Source organism: Chaetodon auriga, chromosome 14 (genome assembly GCF_051107435.1).
Source record: "Chaetodon auriga isolate fChaAug3 chromosome 14, fChaAug3.hap1, whole genome shotgun sequence".
Lineage (NCBI taxonomy): Eukaryota > Metazoa > Chordata > Actinopteri > Chaetodontiformes > Chaetodontidae > Chaetodon > Chaetodon auriga.
The window spans coordinates 24750726-24776681 of record NC_135087.1 but is presented as its reverse complement, the minus strand read 5'-3'; the positions used below and the strand labels follow the sequence as shown (position 1 = coordinate 24776681).

Sequence of the window (25956 nt, the reverse complement as noted above, 5' to 3'; positions counted from 1 at the left end):
AAGTCTTTAAAAAATGGCTTTTCCATTTTCATTCACATTTTCATTTTCATTTTTGTATGGTCACACATATGAGAAAAAAATGGGTGACCACACAAAATGAAAATGAAAATGTAAATTGGATTATTGCATTTTCGTTTTAATTTCTACCCAAATGATACACACACAAGTGGAAAAATTAGAATACTATTGTGGAATTACAATCTTCATTTCACAGATCACTATGGGCTTCTACATACACATACCATAAGAAACAGTACTATATTATTACACTATAATTATGCTCGGTGTTTCTGTTGCTTTTAAAGTGAGTCTACAGCTTCCACTCTAATTATCAAAAACATATATAGCTGTGTGTAGTAGTAGTTTCAATGTAATCAGATCAGTTTTTGTTTGTGTTGAACATGACAGGGACATAATGCAAATCTTATCCTGGACACAGTGAGCAGTACCTACTCTTCTTCTCTCATTTCTGTCACCTTCTCTTTTTCTTTTTCTCTCAGTCTCCTGACCTTGTCCCTTATCACCTCCCTTCCCAAAGCTGAGCTTTGATTTATGGAGTCTTTTAAATTTTGTCTGTCCCAGTGATGAAAGTAAACACAGGGTCAGTTGATATTTATATGTAAATGTCACTAGCCTCCACTAAGATAATGTTGCAGTCTTGTAAAATGAAAACATATAGATGTGTGTAATGAAATTCAACCCTTGACACAATCTGGATTGAAATAAAAGCATTTCAACTTTCATTGAAAGTTTATCAGTCTACCATTTGATTGATGAATTAACATCTGCTGGCTAGCTTCCTATGTAATTCACTCAAGTGAAACTAAGTTGATGGCATCTTGATGGATTGCCACTGTTTAATGTAGCGTGACCATATAAGACCTATACACTAGATGATGCCTGGGGATGAATGGCTTTGAATACAAGCAGTCCACTCAGCTGCCTCTCAGCTCTCTCCCCCAAGTTGTTGACAGAATTGTGTTGAGTAAAGTTTTTGCAGTAACAAGCTTGTCCACTTCACCACCCATTCACCCACACACAAGCAATGACAGTCGGTAATCTTGGTGTTGTACAATATCCTTGCCACACCAATTTTTAGGCAGTTATTTTATAACTTGCACACATACTTATGTACACCTTGGCAAAAATAGAGAAGTCCAAACCTTAGTGGTGGGTACAGCTGTGATGGAGAGCTGGGTACAGTCTCCACCAAAAACTCAAAGAAACCTTACTTTGCCTCTGGTCGTATCCTTCAACTGTCTCACATTAAACATGTCATATGAGGAGATATCAGTTCAGTCAAACTCAACTACCAAATAACCTGCATCTCTCACAAAAAGTTGGCTAAATGTGAAAGTATTTGAGACCCCTTGAGGTTAACTAACAATCAGAATAGAAACTTTCGTTTCTTCATATCTGATTTACATTTCCTCTTATCAGTTTTCTAACCATGATTTTCTACTGAATCAAGATAACAGTTGAATTCTTCAATATTTGTTTGTGTTTGTGTAGTTATTGAATCCAGAGGATGACCTCCACCCAGGAAAAATCAGAGATTCCAACCGCTCTACTCTGCTGTCCACCATCCAGGAACATGGATATCCCACCATCAACCTGGGCATTGTTGGAGACAAGTAGGAGCATTTTAGCTTTATCCAAAAAACTGTTTTTTACTTACACAAATACTGCACAGACTTCATTTGAATGGGAGTTTTGCTGTCATGCTTGTGCTTGCAGCCCTGATGACTTGCTATCAGCTCTCCATGAAGGAATCAGTCGTGCCGATGTCATCATCACCTCAGGGGGTGTGTCCATGGGAGAGAAGGTAACCTCTCACCCATGCCCCATCTCCTCAAACTGACTAAACAATTCACTGGCATGCTGAGTAGATATTCTGGTCTTTAATAAAGCAGCAAGCAGCCATATTTTATTTATCAATCTTTTTCCTCAGTGTATTTGTTTGCCCACTTTTTATCCTCTGTCTGTGTATGTGTGTCTCATTAGGACTACCTAAAGCAGGTGCTGGATATTGACCTTCATGCTCAGATCCACTTTGGACGTGTCTTTATGAAGCCAGGGTGAGATAGGGGAGGGGAGTTTGGTTGGGGGTATTTAAAATGGGGGGAAAATTCATTTCTATATCCAAACTCATTTTCTTATTGACCCTGTTGAGAAATAAGATGAACTCATCCACTTCTCATATTATGTATACTGCAGCTTGTGCTGCTGCTTTCCTAGCTTCTTCTGCTGCTTTTCCTCTTTCCAATGGTACTCTTTGTTCACTACTACTTTTATTATTGGTGCTTCCGTTACTTTTGCTACTGCTGCCTCTACTGTTTCTACTACTACAATTGTCATGATTATTTATTGCCATCACCATTAAAGTACTAATTCTACTATTGCTACTCCTACTTCTACTGCTTCTGTTACCACTGCTAATACTGTTTCTACTGCTACTCCTGCTTTAACTATTACAACACTTACTATTGCTTCTTCTTCTACCTTTTCCCTCAGTTTCTATTATTACTACTCAGGTCAATATTCCTTATACTTGTATTAGTGCTGCTACTACTGCTTTTTCTACTACTACTAGTATACATATTGGTGCTAGTGCTACTAATGCTTCATTACTACTGTCACCATTACTGTAACTACATTGCTGTTACTGCTTTTATTATTTTACTACTACTTTTAGTTTTGCTGCTGTTACTACTGTTACTGCTGTTTTATTACAACTCATGTTGATAATTTTATTACTGCTTATTGTAGTTCCACACTGCTGATGCTGCTCCTACCTCTGACGCTATTATGGCATGTAGAGGAAAAATTTGTGCTTGTGTGTTTCTGTTTCTCAGTCTTCCTACTACCTTTGCCACAGTTGACATTGATGGAACACGGAAACTCATCTTTGCTCTGCCAGGTAATATATTTATGCCTGAGGTAACTGAGTGTGTGTTGTTTGGGTGTCAGTAACTGTGTATCTTTTTGCTGTCTAGTCACCTGGACCATCTCTGACCCCCCATTGCTTTACTCTAATGGTCTATCCAGTGTTTCTTTGGCCCGACACATACAAGATTATTCATCGGAAGTCGTGTTGCATTTGTTATATGTAACCTTCACCTCAGCACCACAACAGTAGGCACACTGGAAAAGGAGTTATGGACTGCATTACAAGTATAATGACTTCTTATCTTATTTTATTCAAAAAGTCTCAGGCCTGGCCTATATTTAAAACCTGTCTCACTCTGCCTTTAAAGAAGGTGCTTCCCATTTTGCCTTGGACCCTGTATCTCCTGATCAATTGCGAGTATACAAATAAATTCATGCCCAGTCCTGTCAGTTCATATATTTTAGATGATATACAGCTCAAAAAACATCTTATGTAATCTTTTCAACATATTATGACTTAGGAGAAACATGCACCAATCTAGCACTGCATCGTGTAGCTGCATTAGATATCCATTGCACACAGTGCCTGTGCTTTTCAAGCAGAAGAAGCCATACAGCAGCCTGGATGCACACATCCATGGATCAAATTTAATCAATTGCAGCTTTTCTGGGATGTTGTTTCATGCTGACCGAACATCGCAGTATCACGGATGTATATCAGTATCACAGAAATATCACAGTGGTGTAACCTGACTTGCTGAGATGCTGCTTTTACGTGGGCTTGCATAGAAAACAATTAGTGCAGCTGTTGTGATGTCATACATTGCCTGTGTATGTTACTCTTTACTCTCTGTGGGACATATGCAGCATTGTGAGTGAAACTCTGATACCTCAGTAGCAGGACTTTTCAAGGTCTGACACACATAAACACACCAACACGCACTTTTTCCATTTTTGTTATATTTTTAACCTTCCCTTATCAATTACTTTATGAATGTTTCCCCCATGGAATGGACCTTCACTACCTTGGTAATGCACAGTGCAGCTTGGTTTGAGGCCTCATTGCCTTCAGGTTCACCCTGCTGAATTTTTTCACTCTCCTCTCTCAAACCACCATTCATTCTCCATTTGCACAGATCTATTAGTTTGCGTGCTAACTCGACATGCTTAATTTCAAAGTGATGCCCAAGTTTTGTGGGTCGCATTCTATTCATAGCTAGTGCTTGTTTACAGATCACACTCTGAGGCTGTGGTGAGTTACTTGAGGTAGACCAGCTACAACTGTCTTTTGTCAGTATTTCCATATGTTTTAGTTTCGCTCCTGTAGTTTCAGGCTGCAGTTCTTTTGGTATCAAAACTCTCTTCATTTTTTAATTTGCCTCCATGAGCTGTGTGTTACAGCTACTGCTGCAGTTGCAGCTGTTGACCATGTTGGATAGCCAAGCTAATCTGTGGGTTAAAACTAAAGTCGCTAAGATCCCAGATTTCAGAACGCCTGCATGCACCTGTCCTGCCCTTTTTATCCTATACAGTGTCTTCACCTCATGTCTCTCCATCCACACCTCAGAGTTTGAAAACCCCTGCTCTATAGTGAAGCAGCTGACATTGTTTTTGTTAGGACTAACTCATACTTTGGTAAATAATAAAAAGATCCTGCTAACAATTAAGTGTTCAGTATACAGTAGTGTCTTACAATTTGACAAAATGTAAGATATTGAATATGTATCTATAAAATATTGGTTTAAAAAGCCCCTATAGAAACCACTGTCTTTCTTTGTCTAGCACAGCATTCTTTTAGTGTTGTGCTGTATAAAACGGTGTTGTAGATTCACTATTTTTAGTGCTAGATTTGAGTAATGTTGTTATGGTAATGTAAAGGAATCCTATGACATAGTGTGTCCTGTGGACTTAGTAGATTTGAAGTATTGGTCTCTGCTCCAGTTTAGCACTGTACTTGTATTGCCAATGTGAAAGGTATGACCAGAATTTTAGTTTAAAACATTCAAAAAATGAAGTAACATTATCAACTGAATGTGAAAAAGTTACAGTTCTGAGGTTATGTCAAAGACGTCTATGTATTGTGTCTTAGAGATATCTATTGAAATTAGCATGGTAACCAGCTAGTCCCAGCCACTTTGTACCCCAAGAGGAGTTATACTGATAGTATAGCTCAACTCTGGTCAGAGCAGGCTCCAGTCAGCTAATAGGGCCACTAGTTGCATGACTAACTGAGCTAATGACAGCTAGTAGCTACAGTGAAAAATACAATGAGCAGTAGCTTGCAGTTATGCTGTGCTATATGCTGCTTCCTAATTGCAATAACCTTCAACAGGTGGCCAGTTCTTACACATTGTACCTTTAAAGGAAATGGAGAGACTGGGCCCTCCCTGCTCAGGTTGTAGCCCTGAGAGAGGGGCCAGCCAACCACAAATCCCTGCACCTAGAGAAATTCGGTCCTGAAACTCAACCGAAAATGACCCATAACTTTCCTTTGACTGATAGATCCCCTTTTATCCTGTTGGGAAGAAAGAGGTCCTGATTATTTTCTAACCGACTGTATACATCCCCCATGCTGCAGCCGCATGCGAGCTCCTACATGCTGTAGTTTCACAGCTGAAGACATCCCACCCCCAGGCCCTCCTCCTCATCTCTGGAGACTTCAATCATGCTTCCCTGTCCTCCAGTCTCCCCACCTTCACCCAGTATGTTAAATGCCACACCAGAGACAATAGAACACTGGACTTACTGGATGCAACGGATGTTTACAGTTCCTCCCTCCTTCCCCCACTGGGCTGTTCCGAACACAACCTGATTCATCTGCTCTGAGCATACAGTGTACATACCTTTGGTGAATAAACAACCACCAACCATCAGGTATGTGAGAAGATGGTCAGAGTCCATCATGGCACTGAAGGACTGCTTTGAAACCACTGACTGGGAAGTGTTGTGCAGTTCACGCGGGGAGGCCATTGACAGTTTGACAACCTGTATCACAGACTACATCAACTTCTGTGTGTAAAACACTGTGCCTACCAGGAAGGTACAGTGTTCCCGAACAACAAACCCTGGGTGTCCCTGGAAATTGAAAGCCCTATTGAGGAGGGTCTTTGGATCAGGGGACAAAGATGACCTGAGGAGGGTGCAGAGGGAACTGAAAAAGGAGATACGGAGAGGAAATGACAGCTATAGTAGGAAGCTGGAGGAGCTCCTACAGGGGAGCAATGGCAGATAGGTTTGGAGAGGCCTGAAAACCATCTTAGACCACTGCAGTGACCGCGGGAGGCGCCCTGAATCTGGTCACCAGGAATGGGCAAATGAACTGAACCTACCCCCATTCCTCCCCCCACCTACCAGAGTCCAGACCTGACATCAGCAGCACCCTCTTCACACCACTTACACCACTCACACCACTAGCCTGAACTTCTCACCTGATGAAGACTTTGGAGAGGATCATATTGAAACACCTCCATCACCTGGTGAGCAGTGAGCTGGACCCCCTGCGTATTGTTCTGGCAATTTTGTACTAAAAAGCACAGAGTCGTTCGTTGTCTTTCTGTGAGTTTATTCTGACGCCTGCAGACGGACTCCCTTCTTGTTGTCTCAAGTGTGAGATGACAAGAAAGAGCCCGGAGCAAGAGAAGTTGAAAGATTATATACAATATATTATCTTTGTAGACAGGATGACTTTGTTCTATCATCAGAACAATGTCAGCACAATAGGCACGTCATAATGTGTTGTACAATCAGGACACAAGGTTCACTTAATCAGTGCATAATAACATACTGTACGTGGTTACATGGTCAGCAGATTATGACATACGCACGCACCTAATCATATGATATGGTTGTTCATTTGGCTTAAAGACAGTGAATACTTATGATTAAGTACAGAGAAGATGAATAACAAGAATTCCCATTACAGTATCAACCAGGCATTGGTGTGGATGACGCAGTCATCTACCTGCTCAAATGATTTCTCTCCCACCTGGAAACCCAATCCAACCATCACTGCTCAGGGGGAAGATGGAAGGAGCTGGAGTAAACTGCTACCTGGCTGTGTGGATCATCAATTCCATCACTAACAGACCCCAGTATGTGAGGCTTCACAACTGCGTGTCCAGTGTGGTAGTTTGCAGCATGGGGGCTCTGCAGGGTACAGTGTTTTCTCCTTTTTTCTTCACACTTTACGCATTGGACTTCAGACACAACACAACACAACACAACACATCAGAACACAACAGCTGTCACACCCAGAAGTTCTCAGATGATACAGCCACCGCTGGATGTGTATCACAGGGGAATGAAATGGAATACAGGGAGTTCATCGCCAACTGTCAGTGGGTGTGAACTGAACCACCTGAACGGAAATGCCAGACACAGGGTCTGCTGGGGAATTGGAAGCTCCGAGAGGGACAGAAAATGACTAAAAAAAAATAGTCAGGAGAGTTGGCTCTGTCCTGGACTGCCCTCTAGACACCACTAAGGAGGTGGGTGAAAGAAGGATGTGAGCCAAGCTGACATTGATCATTGATAACCCATCCCACTGCCTACATGAGACTGTGAGGGCCCTAAGCAGCACTATACAGCAGACTGCTATATCCACTCTGTAAGAAGGAACACTACCACAGGTCCTTCATTCCAACTGTGATCAGACTGTACAACTCTAGTATTGTTTAATGTAGCACTGTGTTTACATACTTGCTGTTTTGTTCTGTCTTGCACTACCGTTTGTTTTTGTTTCAACACCTTACTATTACGTCCATGCCATATCTTGTGCAATATTACATATTTTCTTCAATATTACATATCTTTTTATCTTTTTTGTGCGAAGTCTATGCGTATACATATTTTTTTATGTACTGTGTTAGATATCTTTCTATCTACTGTGCAAAACTGGAAAACGCCATGCTAAAACCACATGTTCTCAATTCATGTGCAATTTTCAATCCTTGTGCAATTTTCAATTTTTTAGTAACCTCCCCCATTTTGTATAGAATGTACACATATATAGTTATTTTTTTTTTAATTCCCTGCTGTGTCTTCTTATGTATTCCTAATTCTATTGCTGCTGCATGTAACACCCTAATTTCCCCTAAGGGGGATTAATAAAGTCTTGTCTTATGAAAGAGGCATGCTCAAAAGGCTCAGTTGTTCACAAGGAAGGATGGAGTGAATTTCAACACTGTGAACACATGATTGTATAAAGCAGTGATTCTCAACTGGTGGGTCGCAAACTAAAAGTGGCTCACTGACCGTTTTCAGTGGGTCATGGGCCTTTGCCTGGGCAAAAAAAATGTTTAAAAAAAATCCTGTGCTTTTATTTTGAAGGGGATTCATAAAACTCTTCATAAAACCATTGTTAGTCAACATAGTTCATTTGCAAGTGATTGCACTCTCTTTTTATTTACTTTTTACACAGCATCCCAAATTTTGGGGAATTGGTTTCAATTGGTATCTGCAGTGTGTGTCCGTATAGCTCCTGCAATTATAATGCATCTCTATTGAGATCTGATTTGTTTTGCTTCCACAAATGAGTTGCGCAGATGACATTGCTTTGCTCGTACAAACATGAAACTGACCCAATCTGCTAGTACTTGTCAATCTGATAATTGATGGACAAATATGTTACTGTCCTGATGACATTTTTAAAATTCAGTTATTAATTCAAATCTCGCCACAGTTCTATTGTGGGATTGTCTGGGATGTCTTCATTTGTAGTCCAATCAGAACTATACAAATAGCAGCAAAGCCTAATGTGGATGTGTTAGGACTATAATATCAAGATAAATGAATAGTAAGTAGTGTGTCTGGGTCACATTGGTACAAAGAGAAGTTGATACACAGACACATACTGGAAGAAGTTTAATGCAAATGAAGAAAACAAGTGCAACTCATAGGAGAGACATTAGTGCATACACAAAATAGACACTGTGCATGCAGTATTACAGATTGTGCCAATTATCAGTGAAGTATCTAACTGTGTAATTATTGTTGACAGGCTTTCTGTAGGTACCCCAATAACCAATGGTTGTTTTTTAGGTAACCCGGTGTCTGCAGTGGTGACATGTAACCTGTTTGTGATTCCTGCTCTGAGGAAGATGCAAGGCATTTTGGACCCTAGACCTACAATTATTAAAGCTAGGGTAAAACACACTCACACACACAAGCACACACAGAATATCACTAACCCACTCAGTTAAATTGATAAGCTATAAAATAACCTATAACAAGGAGCAGTCGTGGTTTACTAATGCCGGGATCAGACGGGATCTTTTGAGAAGATTTTGCCGTGACCAACCAATTACAACGTAGTGGTCATGAACTACAATTGGACATCTATACCTGTGTAGCGACATGCTAGATGACCTATTGTGCAGCATGTGAGACACCTCGCAATACCCTACGACACCCTGACGAATAGACTAGCATGTCAGAATTTTTTGTCTTGACTAGTGTGACATATGCTCCTGAGCATTGACCAATCAGGTATTCTCTCCAGAGCAAAGTCAGGTAACCATGGCGAGGAGGAGGAGAAGGAATGCTGAGGTTGCTTCTGTCAGATGGGACAACAAAAGAGAGGAAAAGTTTGTAAAGCTGTGGCAACAGTACCAATGCCTATTTGACATTTCCCTGAGGGAGTACTATGACCATGTTGGTAAGAAATGGCAGGAGCACTTCATCAGCCTGGCGAGTAGTTGGCTATGCAGTCATAACATTATACCTGATCCTAATTGCAGGAATATGCTTATCATTACTAATTCCAGATTGAACATTAAAGTAGCCTGTTTTATGCGGGCAACACAGCCAAGCCTGTTCCTTGTAGAATAAATGACTTAGACTTAGACTTTACTTTATTGATCCAAATTGGGAATTTTTTTTGTTGCAGCAGCAGGTTAAACATAAACATACACATAAAATATATACAATAAAGAAGAATAAGGATAAGAATATAACTAAGAATGTTCTGAAAAAATCTAACTAAGCATAAAAACACAGAATACCAACAATTCTTAAAATATAACTAAGTATATAAACATAGAATAGCAGCATATAACTATTGAAATAAAATCACAGTGTGTGAAACTTGTTGTGCCTGTCTTAATTGTTGCCACCCATTACATGTATAAATAATGGCGCAATGGGCCAAAGTTTACACTGCCTCTTGCAATTGCTTTTAATGTTATTGCGTATCACAGCCATTTTTTGTTTCTTTTCTTTTTTTTGGTGCACAAGACTGCCAGCTTCACATACAACGCTGCGGTCAGTCTCATTGATCATTGCTTCACTTGGCTCCCCAATGACATCTGAACTTAATTGTGAAAACGTTTTGTGATTGGTCAGGGTCATATGTGTAATCTTGCCAGTCACCAGGACGAAACATGGCAAGAGTTAATGGTGCTGTGAACGTTAGATCTGACGTGGCAATCATCGTCAAAGACAAAAATATTGCGTAGTCTGGCCCCGGCATAAGTGTAGAGGCAGTCCTTCATTTGATGACTGGTTCAATCAACACCTTGCTGATGTGCCTTTAAGCAAGACTCTGAATTCTTAAGAGCTCCCATGGACCTCACTGTGGAGAGGCCACAATAAAGTGGAGAATGTATCAGAAAACTTGCCCAAATGAAAAATCCACTGTTTGAGAAAGTGCATCTCAGAACCAATCAGCCACCCATATCCTTCAACAGTTACTTGATGCCTGAAACTTCTGCAGGTGTCTGTGTGTGAATGGATGCAGTCCTCTGCCAATAGATACAGATTGATGGATCCAGCAGTCAGTTTGCTTAGCTTACAATAACTGCTTCATATTTATTGTACAGATATGAGAATGGTATTGATCTTTTCATCTTATTCTGCATGAGATAGAACAATTGTTTTTCCTAGAAAATTCTAATTGTTCCTTTCAGTGTAAAGCAGTGTACCTATACAACAATGTTTTTATACAATTAAAACCATTTGTGGTTTGGACAACATAAAAACCATATATAATATTTTATGTGAATGCATTTTAGCTTTCCTGTGATGTGAAGCTAGATCCCAGACCAGAGTACCACCGCTGTATTCTTACTTGGCATCACCAGGAGCCACTGCCCTGGGCACAAAGCACAGGTAAACACACATACACACAGCGGTGTTTTCCCTGCATAGAGCTATCCTTGAATTAAGACCACAGTTTCACCACACCCACCACAGAAAAATAAATGAAAATGATGAAAATGAATCATGAACTGTAAAATGAATAGTGTGCAGAGATGATAAAATTTGGCATATATAGGGAGGTGGTGTTTTGAAAAGTCATGACACCTTAATTACTGGTGGAGCAACCAAACAGTTAGTTGGTGCTTAATAAATAGGAGTGGAAATTACACATGTGCAACAGTTATATTACTTACACTGTATATTCATTTGTAAACTAGGGTAAACACTGCTCACACATAAACACTCTCTGTCTGTCCATCTCCAGGCAACCAGGTCTCCAGCAGACTAATGTCAATGCGTAGCGCCAACGGTCTGCTGATGTTACCTCCTAAAACAGAGCAGTATGTGGAACTGCACAAGGGAGAGGTTGTGGATGTCATGGTCATCGGACGGCTATGATGCAGGCATGTTATATTCTCATCTATTTTATTCAGGTTCACGGAAGGCAAGTACATGCATTTACATCAGGGTCTGGGCGACTACCTGATACTGATTTGTGGCAGGGTGTCCATTAATTCCATATAATTCCTGAAAATAATACAGGGTTGCGTGCCCGAGGCCTGGTATTAACCATCATTTATCTGAATTCAGTGTCATGACTGACACCAGATTCAAAAACAGCAATGCAGTGTTTAAAGGCATACTTAAAGTAAAACCACTTAAGATACCAGCCTCCACCAATTGGACCCAACACTGAGTGTAGTCATTCAGTTCCTCATCCTTTGAACACCACAGGATGGTGACTGTACACACAAGCTGCAGTACACCGCCCCTCTGAACTTAACGATACTTAAGTGATCATCTCACGTTCCATTCGCTTTTCAACTCAGGCTGCGGCTAACAGACGGCATACTTAGTGTATCATTTCTCGGTAAAAATCTTGATATTGTTTTGGGGGACAATGACAATGGCTGCATAGCTAGCTAGTGTTGCTGATAAACATACTGTCAAATTATATTTACTGTTTGTCAGCCGTATGCAATGTTATTGACTTTGAATCTTGCTAGCATAACATTAGCTTTCCAGCTCATAGCTGAGCAAAACGGTTTTATGAGCTGAGTGGCCTAGAAATCCCAATGCCAAGTCGTCTCTGAAGTTCATTCTTATTTGCTGGAGTAGTGAACAATGTTTCCATTGCACAAGAACCTTATGGGATGGTAATGCCTGTTCAAGCTATTAGTCACACCCTGAGATATTACCATCGAAACTGAGTTATGGCTCATGAAAAATTTCATATCTTGATTGCAAAATGCATGAAAATATAAATTAATAGTCTTTTTTTTTCTTTGGCAAGTGACCATTGTATAATCAGTAATCAGTAATTAATGAATGGCATGGGGACCACATTGTTGGGTATTATCCCTTCTATATTTTACAGTTTACACAGAAGAATTTTAAGGACCAAAACCAAATATATCAATACATAAAAAATACCTAAATAAATGTTAAATAAATTCATACTTAAAATGCCAAAATAAATATGCAATTTAATGCTTAATTGTCACCATATATAAATGAGAAATGTAATAAGAAATTGAATATTCTCCACATTTCTACATTTTGTCATGTTGCAACCGAAAATTCAGATGGATGTTATTGGGGTTGTATGTAATGCACCAACATAAATTCATTTTGAAGTGGGGGCGAATACAGTGGATGTCAGAGATGTACAGAGGAACCTAGGAACCATTTCCCATCTTAGGTCAGTTAGGGTCACTATTTTATTTTATGAATGTGAAATGTTAGAATAATAGCAGGGAGAATTACTTATTTCAGCTTTTCTTTTTTTCATCATATTCCCAGACAGTCAGAAATTTACATGCATGGAGTTAATAATCAGGCGCATTGCCTTTAAATTGTTTACTTTTCAGTGTTTTCAACATTTCAGCAAGCCTTCCACATGTTTGTCACAATAAGTTGCTGTGATTTTGGCCCATTTCTCCTTACAGAACAGTCAGGTTTGTAGGCCTCCTTGCACGCACATGCTTTTTCAGTTCTGTCCACAAAGTTTCTATTGGACTGAAGTCAGAGCTTTGTGATGGCCACTCAAATTCCTTGACGTTGTTGTCCTGAAGCTATTTTTGCCACAACTTTGGAAGCAGGTTTGGGTTCATTGTCCATTTGGAGGACCCATTTATGAACATGCTTTAACTTCTTGACTGATGCTTTGAGATGTTGCTTCATTATATCTAAATAATTTTCCTTGTCATGACGCCATTTGACTTCAGTGTTGTCAGTTAGAAGCTTCTACAGCCATGACATCATTTTCTGAAAATTTCCAAGTTGTTTAGAGGCACTGTCAATTTCGTGTATCTAAATTTCGAACACACTGGAATTCTGTTATAGTGAATTGTAAGTGAAATAACCTGTCTGTAAACAGTTGTTGGAAGAATTCCACAAGTCCTTTCTGACTTGCCAAAACTAGATTTTGTTAACGTGAAATACATGGAGTGCTTAAAAAATGAGTTTCAATAACTTAAACCAAAGTCTATATAAACTTCTAACTTCAACTGTATAATGTGGTTTTCAAAATTATTTAAAAATAGATATCTGAAAAGTTTTGAGTGCATATGTATCCAACCCCCTTTGCTGGGAAACCCCTAAGATCAGATACAACCAGTTGCCTGCAGGAATCACATAATTAGTTAGAGTCCATCTGTGTGCAGTTTAACTTCAATATAAATGCAAAAGAACATTACCAAACAAACAACGTCATGAAGACCAAGGAGTTCATCAAACAGGTCAGGGATAAAGTTGTGGAAAAGTTCAAAGCAAGATTTGGTTATAAAAAAAAAATATCCAGAGCTTTGAATATCTCATAGAGCTCCATTAAATCCATAATTAGAAACAGCACAACAGCAGATCTACCAAGAGAAGGCCGGCTGGGCAAGAAGAGTGTTAATCAGTGGGAGAATAACAATGACTAGTCATGCAAGAAGAAAGCCATTGCTGAAAGAAAGCCATAAGAAATCACTTTTGGAGATTTCCACAAGCCATGTAGGAGACAAAGCAAACATATGAAAGAAGGCACTCTTGTCAGATGAGACCAAAATGTTACTTTTTGGCCCTGTGCAAAACATTATGCTACACTGCACACCAGTCTGTGCACACCATGTCCACAGAGAAACATGGCGGCAGCATCATGCCGTGGGGATGCTTTTTGTTGGGTACTAGAAACTGATCAGGACTGAGAGCAAGATGGATGTAGCCAAATACAAAGCAATTCTTGAAGAAAATCAATTTCAGTCTGCAAGAGACTTGGGACTGGGCCATGGTTCACCTTCCAGCAAGACAATGATTCCAAGCATCCAGCCAGAGAGACACTGAAATGGTTTTAAGAAAGAATGTTAATGTCTTAGAATGGCACCTCCTATTGAGAATCTGTGGCAAGACTTGAATATTGCTGTTCACAGATGGTATTCATCTAATCTGACTGAACTTCAGCCTATCTTGCCAAGAAGAAAGGGCCAAAATTGCAGTCTTTAGACATGCAAAGCTGGGAGAGACAAAAACTCACACCCAAAAAACATTTGCTGCTAATTGCAGAGAAAGGTGGTTCCACCCAGTATTGACTCAGAGGTGTAAATACTTGTGCATGCAACAGATGGCTGCTTTGTTGTCTTGATTATTATTTGTGTCATAACAAAAGCTATTTTGCACCTTTGAAGCACCATGTTGTGTTAATCAAATGGTTAAGAGTCCAGTAAAATCAATTTGAATTCCAGGCTGCAACACTGCAAAATGTGGAACAGTCCAAAGGAGGTTAAATACTTACAAATACACTTTATTTGTGAATTTATTTTTGTATTCATTTGTATATTTATTTATTTACTTATTCATTAATTTACACATTCATTTATCTATTTAGAATTTTATGTATTTATTTGAATGTACTTTCATTTATTAATAATGTTACACCCCATGCAGATCTTAATGAAATCTTGTGAGCCGCAATGGAAGATATGGCAAATGCAAATTCCTATGTTTTTTTTGGATCAGATGGAGGGCTTTGCTGATAGACAGGTAGGTAGATGACATTGCCAGTATGTCAGACGATATGGAGGCTGCTTTACTTGGAACTGGCACTCTTGATCACAGCATACATTTCATTGTCACAAAGGGACGAATACAGATCTGAAACTCTGTGATGAACAATAAATATGGCTGTCAATTGAGCCAAAAAAAAGGATATTAAAATCTAAAAACACAGAATGAATGTAGAAACAACACTGACAAAGTATATCTAAATCAGATACTATTGTTTAATAGCATCCTTTTAACTCTGAACAAAGATTCTCTCCAAGACCATTGACTGTCAACTTGAAAGGTGTTTTTCTTATATGAACTAACCGAAATAATAACAAAACCTAAGCCAATATGTTAAAGTGCCAGTTGATTTCAAAACCATCAAAGACATTGAAATTAGAGTCTAAATTAGAAATCTTAGAAGGCAATGATTTCTTGTATGCAAAAATATAATTGATAATTAACAACAATAAATTGGTTCCATGTTCAAGTGCCAGTTTACTTTTCCACAAAAGTCCACAAAAATATGCATTAGGCCATCTAGTTATCACTACGATATATTCACTCCAGCTTTAACACTGAGCCCAGTACAGCCTCTGAAAGACGGTAACGCATTAATTGCATACATTTTTTAACCCCTTAAATATTTCAAATTAATTCAAATAAATAGAAAATAATTAAAAAAAAAATTAAATCTGGCTTCCACTTTATGATAGCTGATGTTGTACATCAGCTGCCAGTGACATGGTTGTGATATGTTATGCTATGCAACCAGCAAGTGGCTATCCACCTTAAACCTGCAGTATGTAAGATGGAGAAGAGAGCAGACTTAGCCTGAAAATTTGAACCAACACAAGTTCGATGTGACTCCCCCTCCTCTCCGCTGCACTCACGCCCTGCCTCCAAGCCCCTCCTCCCTGCACAGTTGCCGTGACAACCAGTAACTTTAGCTTTAGCATTGGAAACAAGCTAACTCTGCCCAACCACTACATCACATTCGCTAACATACCGTACGTGCTGCGGAGTGTTACTGTAACAATCAAAATATTAGCTTTCTGGTTATTTGCTGTCTTAGCTGTATATGCTGTTGTTGGCAGCGGCGGTATGGGCAGTTACTCCTTTGCGGGTGGCTGTTGCTCCGCCATAACTTTCACTAGCCTCCTGATGCCGCTCACAGAGCTGTTTGACTGAGCGGCAGCCGGCAGCATGAGTGGAGGGAGGGGGCGGTTCACAGTGTGTGTGAGTAGTGATTGACAGATGTCAGACGCTCCCTCAGACACTCCTCTGGCTGAGATTAGTTGTTTTGTGTCGGGCGCGGTGGATTGTTGCAAATCACAGCAGGAGCAGTAGGTGGGACCAATGGAGCTGTTTTTTTTTCCAGAGATTACATGTTTCATGTACTGCTGTCTAGGCATACGGACAGTTTTTGCAAATATAACAAAAAATTACTTTTATGCAAGTTACATACTGCAGCTTTAACCTAAACTTAGCGGATGCCACTGGGTTAGGGTTAGATCATGGATTTTCAAGCCCCACAGCTGGTAATGTTCAATTGTGTCAGCTGTCAAATCAACAGGATGGCCACATTGACCAGCATTACTGTTGCAGACCTCCATCATATCACCCTGCAGCCTCAGTGCTGTACTACCTCCTTGAGAATTGCGAATACAGCTTCATTAATTTCTGTATCGCTCAGGGCCAATATCAGTCAGTCTTTTGATGGATGAAGATAGCAAATTTATTTTGCTGCAGCTGCAGCTATGGATAAAAATGAAAGTATATTTAAATAAATAAATAAAATTATAAATACATAAACACTGTGAATAAATAAATACATTTGTAAATGAATTCATATTCATATTCATGTTCATGTATTTATATATGTGTGTGTGTGTGTGTGTGTGTGTTTGTATATATGTGTGTGTGTGTGTATGTATGTATCACACACACACACACACACACACACACACACACACATATATACATATATAAATGAAAATACACAAATGTAACATTTATATGTTTGATGTCTAATTTAATTTGTGATTTACTTACTTATTGTTGCAATTAAGCATTAAATGGCATAAGTGTGTATTTCTTTATTTATTTAAGCATCTAATTATATAATTATACATTTATTAAGCATGGAATTCTATGATTATTTATTCAAGAATTTAATATAGAATTTCTTATGTATGTATAAATTTTGTTTCAGCACTTATAATCCTCCAAAAGAAACACATCCAACTGTAACACCAAAACATTTTCTCCCTAGACTTCAATGTCACTCGCTACCGATTATCATGGCAGTGCCAGGACTTCCTGTATGGACGGGAAACGGGTGGGGACACGAAGTGATGCATGTCAACCTGGTCGCCATTAGCTGTGATGTCATATGCAACAGCCAGTCGGAGCCAGCAGAGGCTGAATCCTCATTGGTCTGCTCTGAGGAGATCACTGTATTTCAATGGAGAAAAAAAAAAAGAAAGAAAAAAAAAGAAAAGAGAAACAGAGATTTATTCTGCAATTTTATTATTATTATTATCCTGATGATAATGATTATTAATATCCTTAATTAATATTCTATTTATTATTATTACCATGGTTCTGATTGAATATTATTATCTTAGTGGTAATCATGCCTTCTTCTCTCCTGTTCATTTGCTTTGTGCATTACACATTTTTCCTTGGTAGATACAGAGATATAGAGACCTGCCCCTCCTTCCTCTTCTCACCCCAGACCTTTTGTCCCCTTTTCTTTCTTCTTCTTCTTCTTCTTCTTCTTCTTCTTCTTCTTCTTCTTGTCCTTCTTCTTCTTCTTCTTCTTCTTCTTCTTCTTCTTCTTCTTCTCTGCTCTGGCATCCTGTATCTACATATAGAAAGTTCATCTCCTGGAACACACTGACCCTAACATAAGTATTGACAGAAACAACTAAATTAAAGGCTTATAAACACTTATTTTGACCAAAGTTGCTGATATAGTTTGTGCCAGTACAATAAATATGACTTTTTGCCAAAAAAAAGAGAAAATTACAAGGATATTTCATATGTTGTTTTTCTTCAGATATAACACTTTTGAACCATACAGAGACACTAAAACTCATCATGACTTTCACTGAAAGCCACAGAACTCTTTTTGGTGGCTAAGGGGTTCAGCTTGAAGGCAGGGCAAACTGGGATTCATTGAGTTGCCATACTGTAATGATTCATCTGACCCAACATCAAATACAAATATAATGGTTTTGATAAAATACATAATGATTTCTATGATCTGTAGTCAGAAAGGAACTCTCCTCACATCAGAGGTGGGCCACCCCGCAGCATTAGCATAACCCTAACCCTGCATTCAAGTGGTTGCAAGTTTTTTTGTTTATATTATAAAACTATAGTATAAAATTGAAAGTCTAAAATAAATGTATGCATTTTTTACAACTATTGGAGGATAATCCTTGTGATATTCTATATTTTTATTATCAACAAATCCCATAAAATGACCAAAACCAACAACTATCATCGCAAAATGTTACTCAAACACGAGGAGCTTCTACTTCTGTTGGGAGCTGTTGTGTGTTGTGAATAACGCACATTTGGTTTGTGACATTTCACATGCTGAGCAGTTGGAGAGGTGTTCTCATTAAATTCTGAACCCTTTTTTTCTCCAAACATACTTTTGCTAATTGCAGCCAAAAAATTCTCTGTTAACTTGTTTCTAAAATGCATCAGGCTTGCTTAGATGTTCCTTTGCAAACTTCTGCCGCTGAGTTTCGTGGTGAGGACACAGGAAGGGTTTTCTTCTGATGAATCCTCCATGAAGGTCGTATTTGTACAGGTGTGGCTGCACAGTAGAACAATGAATCACCACGCAGAGTCTGCTAAGTATTTATGAAGGTCTTTTGCAGTCAAACAGGGAGTTCATTGCATGGTTAGCAGCTTTCTCATAAAGTTTTCTTGGTCTTCCAGGCCTCAACTTGACCTCCACTGTTCCTGTTAACTTCCATTTCTTAATTACACTCTAAACTGAGGAAATGGCTGCCTCAAAATGTTTTGCTTTCTTTCTCTGTCGTATAGATTTTAAAAAAAAATTGTATGTTTTTTGTGTGTTTTTTTTTTTGATGTTGTCTTTGAATATTTTTTACAGGATTTCATATTTGTCTATAACAAAGGAGGTTATATCCTTCTCTTGCTTTGTGAGCATCAGTTGTTTTAATCTTTAGAATGCTAGGCAGCTGCTTGGAGGAGCACTTGGCAGCTGATTGTTGGGACAAGGTTTGAGGAGTCACAGTATTTATAAAGCTTTGAAATTTGTATCGCCCACAATACTTAATAGAAGCAATTAATTAATAGTTTTGGTCCTTCCATGGGATGTGTTGATAGGAAGGAAAAGGTAGAATATTGTCAGCCTTATCCTTTAAGTAGCCAAAGATGAATGACTGTACCTATTTGACAGCTAATCTCAAAGGCTAGCTTCTGTTTGGCCAATCGTGCGCCTCCATCTTTTACCAAACCAACAAACATAAATGAAAGAGTTGCTTGACTGAGTTCTGACATACTGATTAACCAACTCAGAGAAGACTCCAACCTGACATCACTTGAAAGCAGGGTGTCGTGTTCAGGTGCTCCTAAACTACACAACTGGTATATTTCTACTGACAGTGTAAAGGTGCTTGTTTAAGTACAAAGAATTGACACAGTTCAAGGCTGTAAAACAAATTACACTATTTGATGGCTTTTCTTTCAATGTACTGTACGTAGTCTGAGCAACACAGAGAAATATAGAAAACCTCGATTGACGTGAAGCCCGTTATAAAAGGTTAGTTTACTATTAGCTTTAACAAGTTAGGCCGGTTGGCTACTATATCCTTCTGATTAAACACAAAACTTGAATTGTTTACTAATTAACAAGGACCATTCAAATGCATTATATGCAGTCTGTGAGTCCCATGCATTCACCAATGCACCATACCTTAACTCCTCTAGTTCCTCTGATTCATCCTATCAGTGTGATCAGTGCCAAACAAACCCACATGGTCAAAGGTCTAACACTGCATTCAGGTCATTTTGAAATAACAGGTCCGAGGCTCTGGCACTTACTTAAAGAAAATCAATTAAATTAGATTTCAGTTTTATTTTGATTTAAGCGTATGTACAGACCACCAAGATGTTTTTCTGTTTTGTTTTTTTTGTTTGTTTTTTTTCTTCAGATGTCGCATGCCTATGATACTCACGTTTCTGTTACCCCCAAAGATATGAAGTGTTAACCTGGAGGGGCCCTATCTTACACCCATTAATTAAGAAACTAAATACAACCCCGCCTAACTGTCTGCCCAGATTATGGTCTGTTAATCTAGCAAAAGTGGAGGTGGACACAAATGCACTGGCTCTATGCACTTTAGACCATGCACTACTGATCGTTTAAATACAGCAGCAGATAAGACGCCTGTGTCTGCTACCTTTCCTCTGTGACCTGAATGCAGCACTAGCCAGAATTTCTGAGCTTTGACCGCTTTCCTGATAGGCTGACACAGTCTTCCCCTTTTTTCCTTCCCTCCTTCTCCATATTTGCATGCCCATAACAGGGGCATATTTTTCTCCTTGGGCAGGTTTCATTCCAGGCATGAGGCCAGGGTGCAGCACCTGGGTGGGACTTCTGTTCTGATTAAAACTACATTTTTGGCAGTTGTTGATGCTATTATTGGTGCGTAAGAGTTTTCAAAGTCCAGGCTCTGGTATCAGCACTGTCCTCTCATTTACTGCTCTAGCTCAGAAACTTCCCAGTAACCTCAAATGCACCATATACTGTGTCTATCAGTGGCTCATGCTGGGTTCATGTCATGTAAGAATAAGTGGAAGAACAGGGTGACATTTCTTGCAGCAGTTTAAAGGTGGTCATTTCATTTGGTGGAAGGACCATATCCAAATCAAATGTCATATATATATATACACACACACACACACACACACACACACACACACACAGAAACAGTTACCACACTTATCTTTTTGGCAGCTCATATTTGCAGTAAACCAATTTCGACATGAACGCAGCATCAGAGCACATCCTGGCACCTGCCTAAGGAGGACCAATCAAACACAGATATATCCATTTGAGTAAGAAGAAGCAGGTTATTGTTAAACTGCCTTTGTAAAGAGTGATGCGTAACACTGGACTGAACTCAGTGTCACCGTGCACACACTAAACTATGACCAGCACTTGTAATGAAGCAATTACACAGCATTCTACTACTACTGTATAAATATAATGAAGAGGATGTTTTTTTCTGTAATATCATTGAAACTAAAGATGAATTAATAAAAATAATCCTGATTATTCTCTATTTCTGTTCGGACAAGTTGTTTTGTGTAATTATCTGATCAATGGTGGAATGTAACTGTGTACATTTACTCCAGTACTGCACTCAAATACAAATTTGAGGTATTTGTACCTTAATATTTCTGTTATGCAACTTTAAACTTCTGCTCCACTACATCCCAGAGATAGTTACTTCTCAGATTATAATCTTTCATACACATACATACATGCAGAAAACACATGGATGCAGCAATAATAATCCAAAAACATCATATATGATTGTAAAACACTGATAGGAACCATCTTACTGCGCAATGAGCACTTCTACTCTGCATACTTTACGTACATTTTGCTGATAATGCTACCTGTCACTTGTTCGTTGTGAGCAATCCATTCAAACACCGATGGCACAGCGTCAGGAGCAATTTGGGCCTCCGTACCTCGCCCAATGATGTTTCAAAATGCAGACTGTAGGGGGCAGCGATCGAACCACCGACCTTCTGAACAGTGAATGACCGCTCTACATCCTGAGCCACAGCAGTCCCAATAGGTGACGTAAGGATTTCAATGCAGGACTTTTACTTGTGGAGTATTTTCATCCCGTGGTATTAGTATTTTTACTTACGTAATGGATTTCAATACTTCCTCCACTGACCTCCTTCTTGACAAAAATATTTAATGTAATTTTACTAGTTTCATTCATGCGGAAAAGCTGCGATATAAGGTGTGCAAACCTAGAAACACTGTAGTTTATGCAGTCATTTCAGATATATGTTATAGGCATTTTATATGAATAACGACAGGGAAGAAGGATACACCACCTGTGAACGGGAAACGTGACAGAATGATTCTCAAAAATATCTACATTTTAATTATCTGAATGTATTCAATCATACAAACTCAACAAATTCTCATTATGTATCTACATTTAGCACAGTATTTCAAGTTGGTTCGATCTTGTTAGAGGTCCAGAAGGTTCTAGATGTATCAATTTAAGTATGAAAAGAACATTTTTGTTTGCTATAAATGCAGTAACATGGGCGTGTTGTTGCACACATGCTTGCATGAGAATTGGAACAGTAGGGTAATATCTCTATCAATTATCAAAAATATTTCATGAAATTTACATTTAATAAACTAAAAGAAAGTGCCATAAAGGTGAAATGAGCCATACTATTTTCGATGCTTTTTCATCGGTTCTGTTCATGTTTGTGGTTAATTTTGGCTTCTGTTATAGTCATTTATCAATAGTAATAAACAATAGTAATAATTCCACCGTCGTAGTAATATGCTACGTACCTCCGATGTAGCAACGTGTTTGATTGGTTTAGACAAGATTTCTTTCATCGCGCTATCCAATCAGCATCATTGTTTTATGTCGTTGGTGATGCGTTGTTCCTCCCCCTGTCTGGAGATAGAAGTGACAGTCTAAAAGGAGGGGGTGGAGGACTGAGAGGCCGACCGTGCTGTGGTCGTCAAACAAGCGACAAGTTTGAACGTGAAACTGAATTAGAAAAAGAAAGGCCGAACTACGACTAGTTGGATTCAGACAAATCCTTAATTTCGAGTTCCCATTCGGAGTTAGCGGCTCAGGGAATACGTGGACGGCTCTGAAACAGAGTGAGTACTCCAGTGTTTTCGGTGCGGTCTGAAGCGGCTTTGTTATCAACAGGTGCTGCAGGAAGGAGAATGCTAGCTAGTTAGCTACTAACATTAGCTTGATAAGATTCAGTAAAAGTAACCCACCTATGCCAAATAAAGAACACTTTTGTGAGGATGGCTACTCGCTAAACTGATGCGAAAGTTTGTACCAACTGGAGACACACTTTATTTCTTCGGAACATGAAGCCAATTAGCTTATAGCTCAGCTGTTTATTGATTATTTTGATATTGGAACTGGCTTACCAAACAGTCATTTCTCTTATATAGCGTTGACGTTCTTAAGGCTAGTTAATTGACACTGCTCTGTGAAGATGAAGTGTGCTCTCATCCCTTTACATTGGCTAATGTTTCATTATCTTTCGCGCACATCGTACCTCTGAGAACAGTGAGTTGCTATTACGTAGGATGCTAGTTTTGATAATGACAGCTAGCTCCTGCCTGTTGTATGAAGTCAATGTCAACACTACCAGTCACTGAAATCCACTTTAAAGTGGTGTGGGGTTGTCAGAACAGACTTACGCACACTGAAATAAGAAGTTAAGACTGTTTTGTCAATAAAGACTTGGCCATTTCTTGTTCGATGAACTGCAATGAGTAGCTCTGGGAAATCGAGACCCTACGCACAATGTTCTTTCTTTATGTTTTCCTCTTTTTATTCATCTGGTTTCAAATCTTTAGATTAGTCAGGAATGAGAATATCAATCAGTAAATAGTCAATGTATAGAAAAATGTTCAGGATCACATAGCTGGTGGCTATTTTCTTTCAAGAACCTCAGTGATTCAAGCTGAAAAGCCTATTTTGTGTTTCTCTGATACTACAATTTTAACTGGGATGCAAACAAAGAGGATAAGTTTGAAGAAATGCAGACACAGAGATGTAAAGACCGAGGAGGAGAGAAAGGCAAACAATTTACTTAGTTACTGTATTATCAGTCACAAGATGCTGTCTTGAAGAGCACTGACTCTGAAATCACCTCATGTCAGTAAATGATTGTCCCTTTGCAGTGTCATGACGTGTGGTGATAACACTATGCCCCTTTGGCAGTTTGTCTGACACATTGCCATGGTTTAGCTGCTTGTGTAGCTGTGTGTAAGTTGTGTGGTGTGTTTGGAGTAAGCTTACGCTCTCTTCTTAAAACAAACAGTGTTGAAGTGCCCTTGGACAAGAAATTACCTTTTGATAGAGTAATCTTTATTATCTCAGTGTCACTGACAGACAGTCCTGTCCTGTTAGGTGAAGGTAAGAACAGGAATGTAGGAGTGAAACTGTCACATCTACTAAGCTACTACCTGCTGATAGGATTCAGTGGCAATACAAATGAGTATGGCATGGTATTGTCCATCACAGCTGAAATGTGCAATATGGTGCCAACTAAAGAGAACACTTAATACCTGAAAGACCCTGAGAAGATCAAATCATGGACTTGACCAAAGTTATTGACATATTTATTTTGTGCCGTGTATGATTCTCTAGAATATGATGCATTTAGGGAACAAAGACTGAATGGCTACTTAGATTTAGCAAACACAAGGGGTTCTGGTAGCTGAATGGTTACTACACATGCCTGCATAGTTGCAACTGTCACAAGTTCGATTCCAGCTGGCATCCTTTGTTGCATGTCATACTTACACGTCATACTCTCTCCTCATTTCCCATGTCTGCCTCTACCTGTCACTATCTAATAAAAAGGCAAAAAATACAAAAGAGATCAAAACAAACTCCCCACACTTGATTACCATTTTGGTGTAGGTACACAAGTTTCCATATTGCAGGTTCTGAAAAGTGACTAAAACCAAAAAAAACCCTAGGAAACCTGTCCAGCTTGCTTCTGTTGCTATTTGGGCTACAACAAAAGCATGCTGGAATTGATTAAAGTCGCTTATAAAAATACTTGGCAACGAATTTCATAGTTGATTAGTTAGGTCTATGTTATGCATATGTTATGTGGGGACAGTAAGCCAGCCAGTGCTGAGCATTGTGTGGCTCACATGATCAGTTATTGGAAATGATGCTGTCTCCTTGGTCTCTGGGGTAAGTATTCGAAGTGGCAGAGAGTAACAATACAGAAGAATTAAAAAACAAATGTAACAGACAAATATCATCCGTCTCTTTCCTTTCTGTTTCGGGCCCCTGATAAAGGTATAAGCCAACACTTGATAAAACTAACTCCCCTGATAAAGGTTTTTTTTTCTAAACTAATGCTTGATAAAGTTAATATCCCTGGTAAAGCTTGAGCCATCACAAAACAGATAGAACACATGGAAGGTATTTTTGTCCATTATGTTTTTTTTTTGTTTTTTTGTTTTTTTTTTGCGGTAAATCAACCTGTATCGTGTTTGTTGGTCAAAACGGACACAAACCTGCCAGAGACAGCATATATAGCCAATTCTAATTAGTTGAAATTATGACAGAGGTGGGTTATAATGTAACGTTACGAAGCTTTTGGAATACTTCATGCCATTAGTCAGACAGTCTAAAATTAATCCATTTTTTCTCCACAACAAAAACTTGAGCAGTATCTGATCAAATATGTATAACTTACATTTTCCTTTTATTAATAAAGAGATTAATCGATTAAATAGTCATTAGTTGCAGCACTAGTTGCTATGAAATGAATTTCACTGACAATTTGGATGTATATAATCTAGATATTTGTTCTAAGTCCTCACTGGCAAAGACTGTGTGTTTTGGTACCAGCCTTTGTATGCCACAGCATGAAGAATGTTTCTGTGTGGAGTTTAACATAAAAGTGTGGGGTTTTTCAGATATTGCATAGTGACAGAAATTAGGGATGCTAATGATTAATCATTAATCAATTAATTGCCGTTAAGAATTTAATTATGTAGTGGTGGACGGTGAGGGATTTTGTGAG

General features: G+C 38.9%; 2 protein-coding genes across 3 annotated transcripts in view; both read left to right on the top strand.

The window, feature by feature from the left end:
- The window catches only part of gphna (gephyrin a), a 46237-nt gene extending 28111 nt beyond the window's left edge, over positions 1 to 18126 (top strand). For both annotated transcript variants that reach the window (XM_076749395.1, XM_076749396.1), the window contains 8 exons: positions 1513 to 1634; positions 1738 to 1825; positions 2005 to 2078; positions 2856 to 2920; positions 8929 to 9032; positions 10899 to 10995; positions 11351 to 11489; positions 17387 to 18126. In XM_076749395.1, the coding sequence (XP_076605510.1) occupies positions 1513 to 1634; positions 1738 to 1825; positions 2005 to 2078; positions 2856 to 2920; positions 8929 to 9032; positions 10899 to 10995; positions 11351 to 11484 (684 nt within the window). In that variant the 3' untranslated portion in view covers positions 11485 to 11489; positions 17387 to 18126. The remainder of the gene's footprint in view (positions 1 to 1512; positions 1635 to 1737; positions 1826 to 2004; positions 2079 to 2855; positions 2921 to 8928; positions 9033 to 10898; positions 10996 to 11350; positions 11490 to 17386) is intronic.
- Positions 18127 to 22851: 4725 nt separating this feature from the next.
- The window catches only part of pals1a (protein associated with LIN7 1, MAGUK p55 family member a), a 41969-nt gene continuing 38864 nt past the window's right edge, over positions 22852 to 25956 (top strand). Inside the window, exon 1 of the mRNA XM_076749393.1 lies at positions 22852 to 23041. The gene's annotated coding sequence lies outside the window, so the exon portion shown is untranslated. The remainder of the gene's footprint in view (positions 23042 to 25956) is intronic.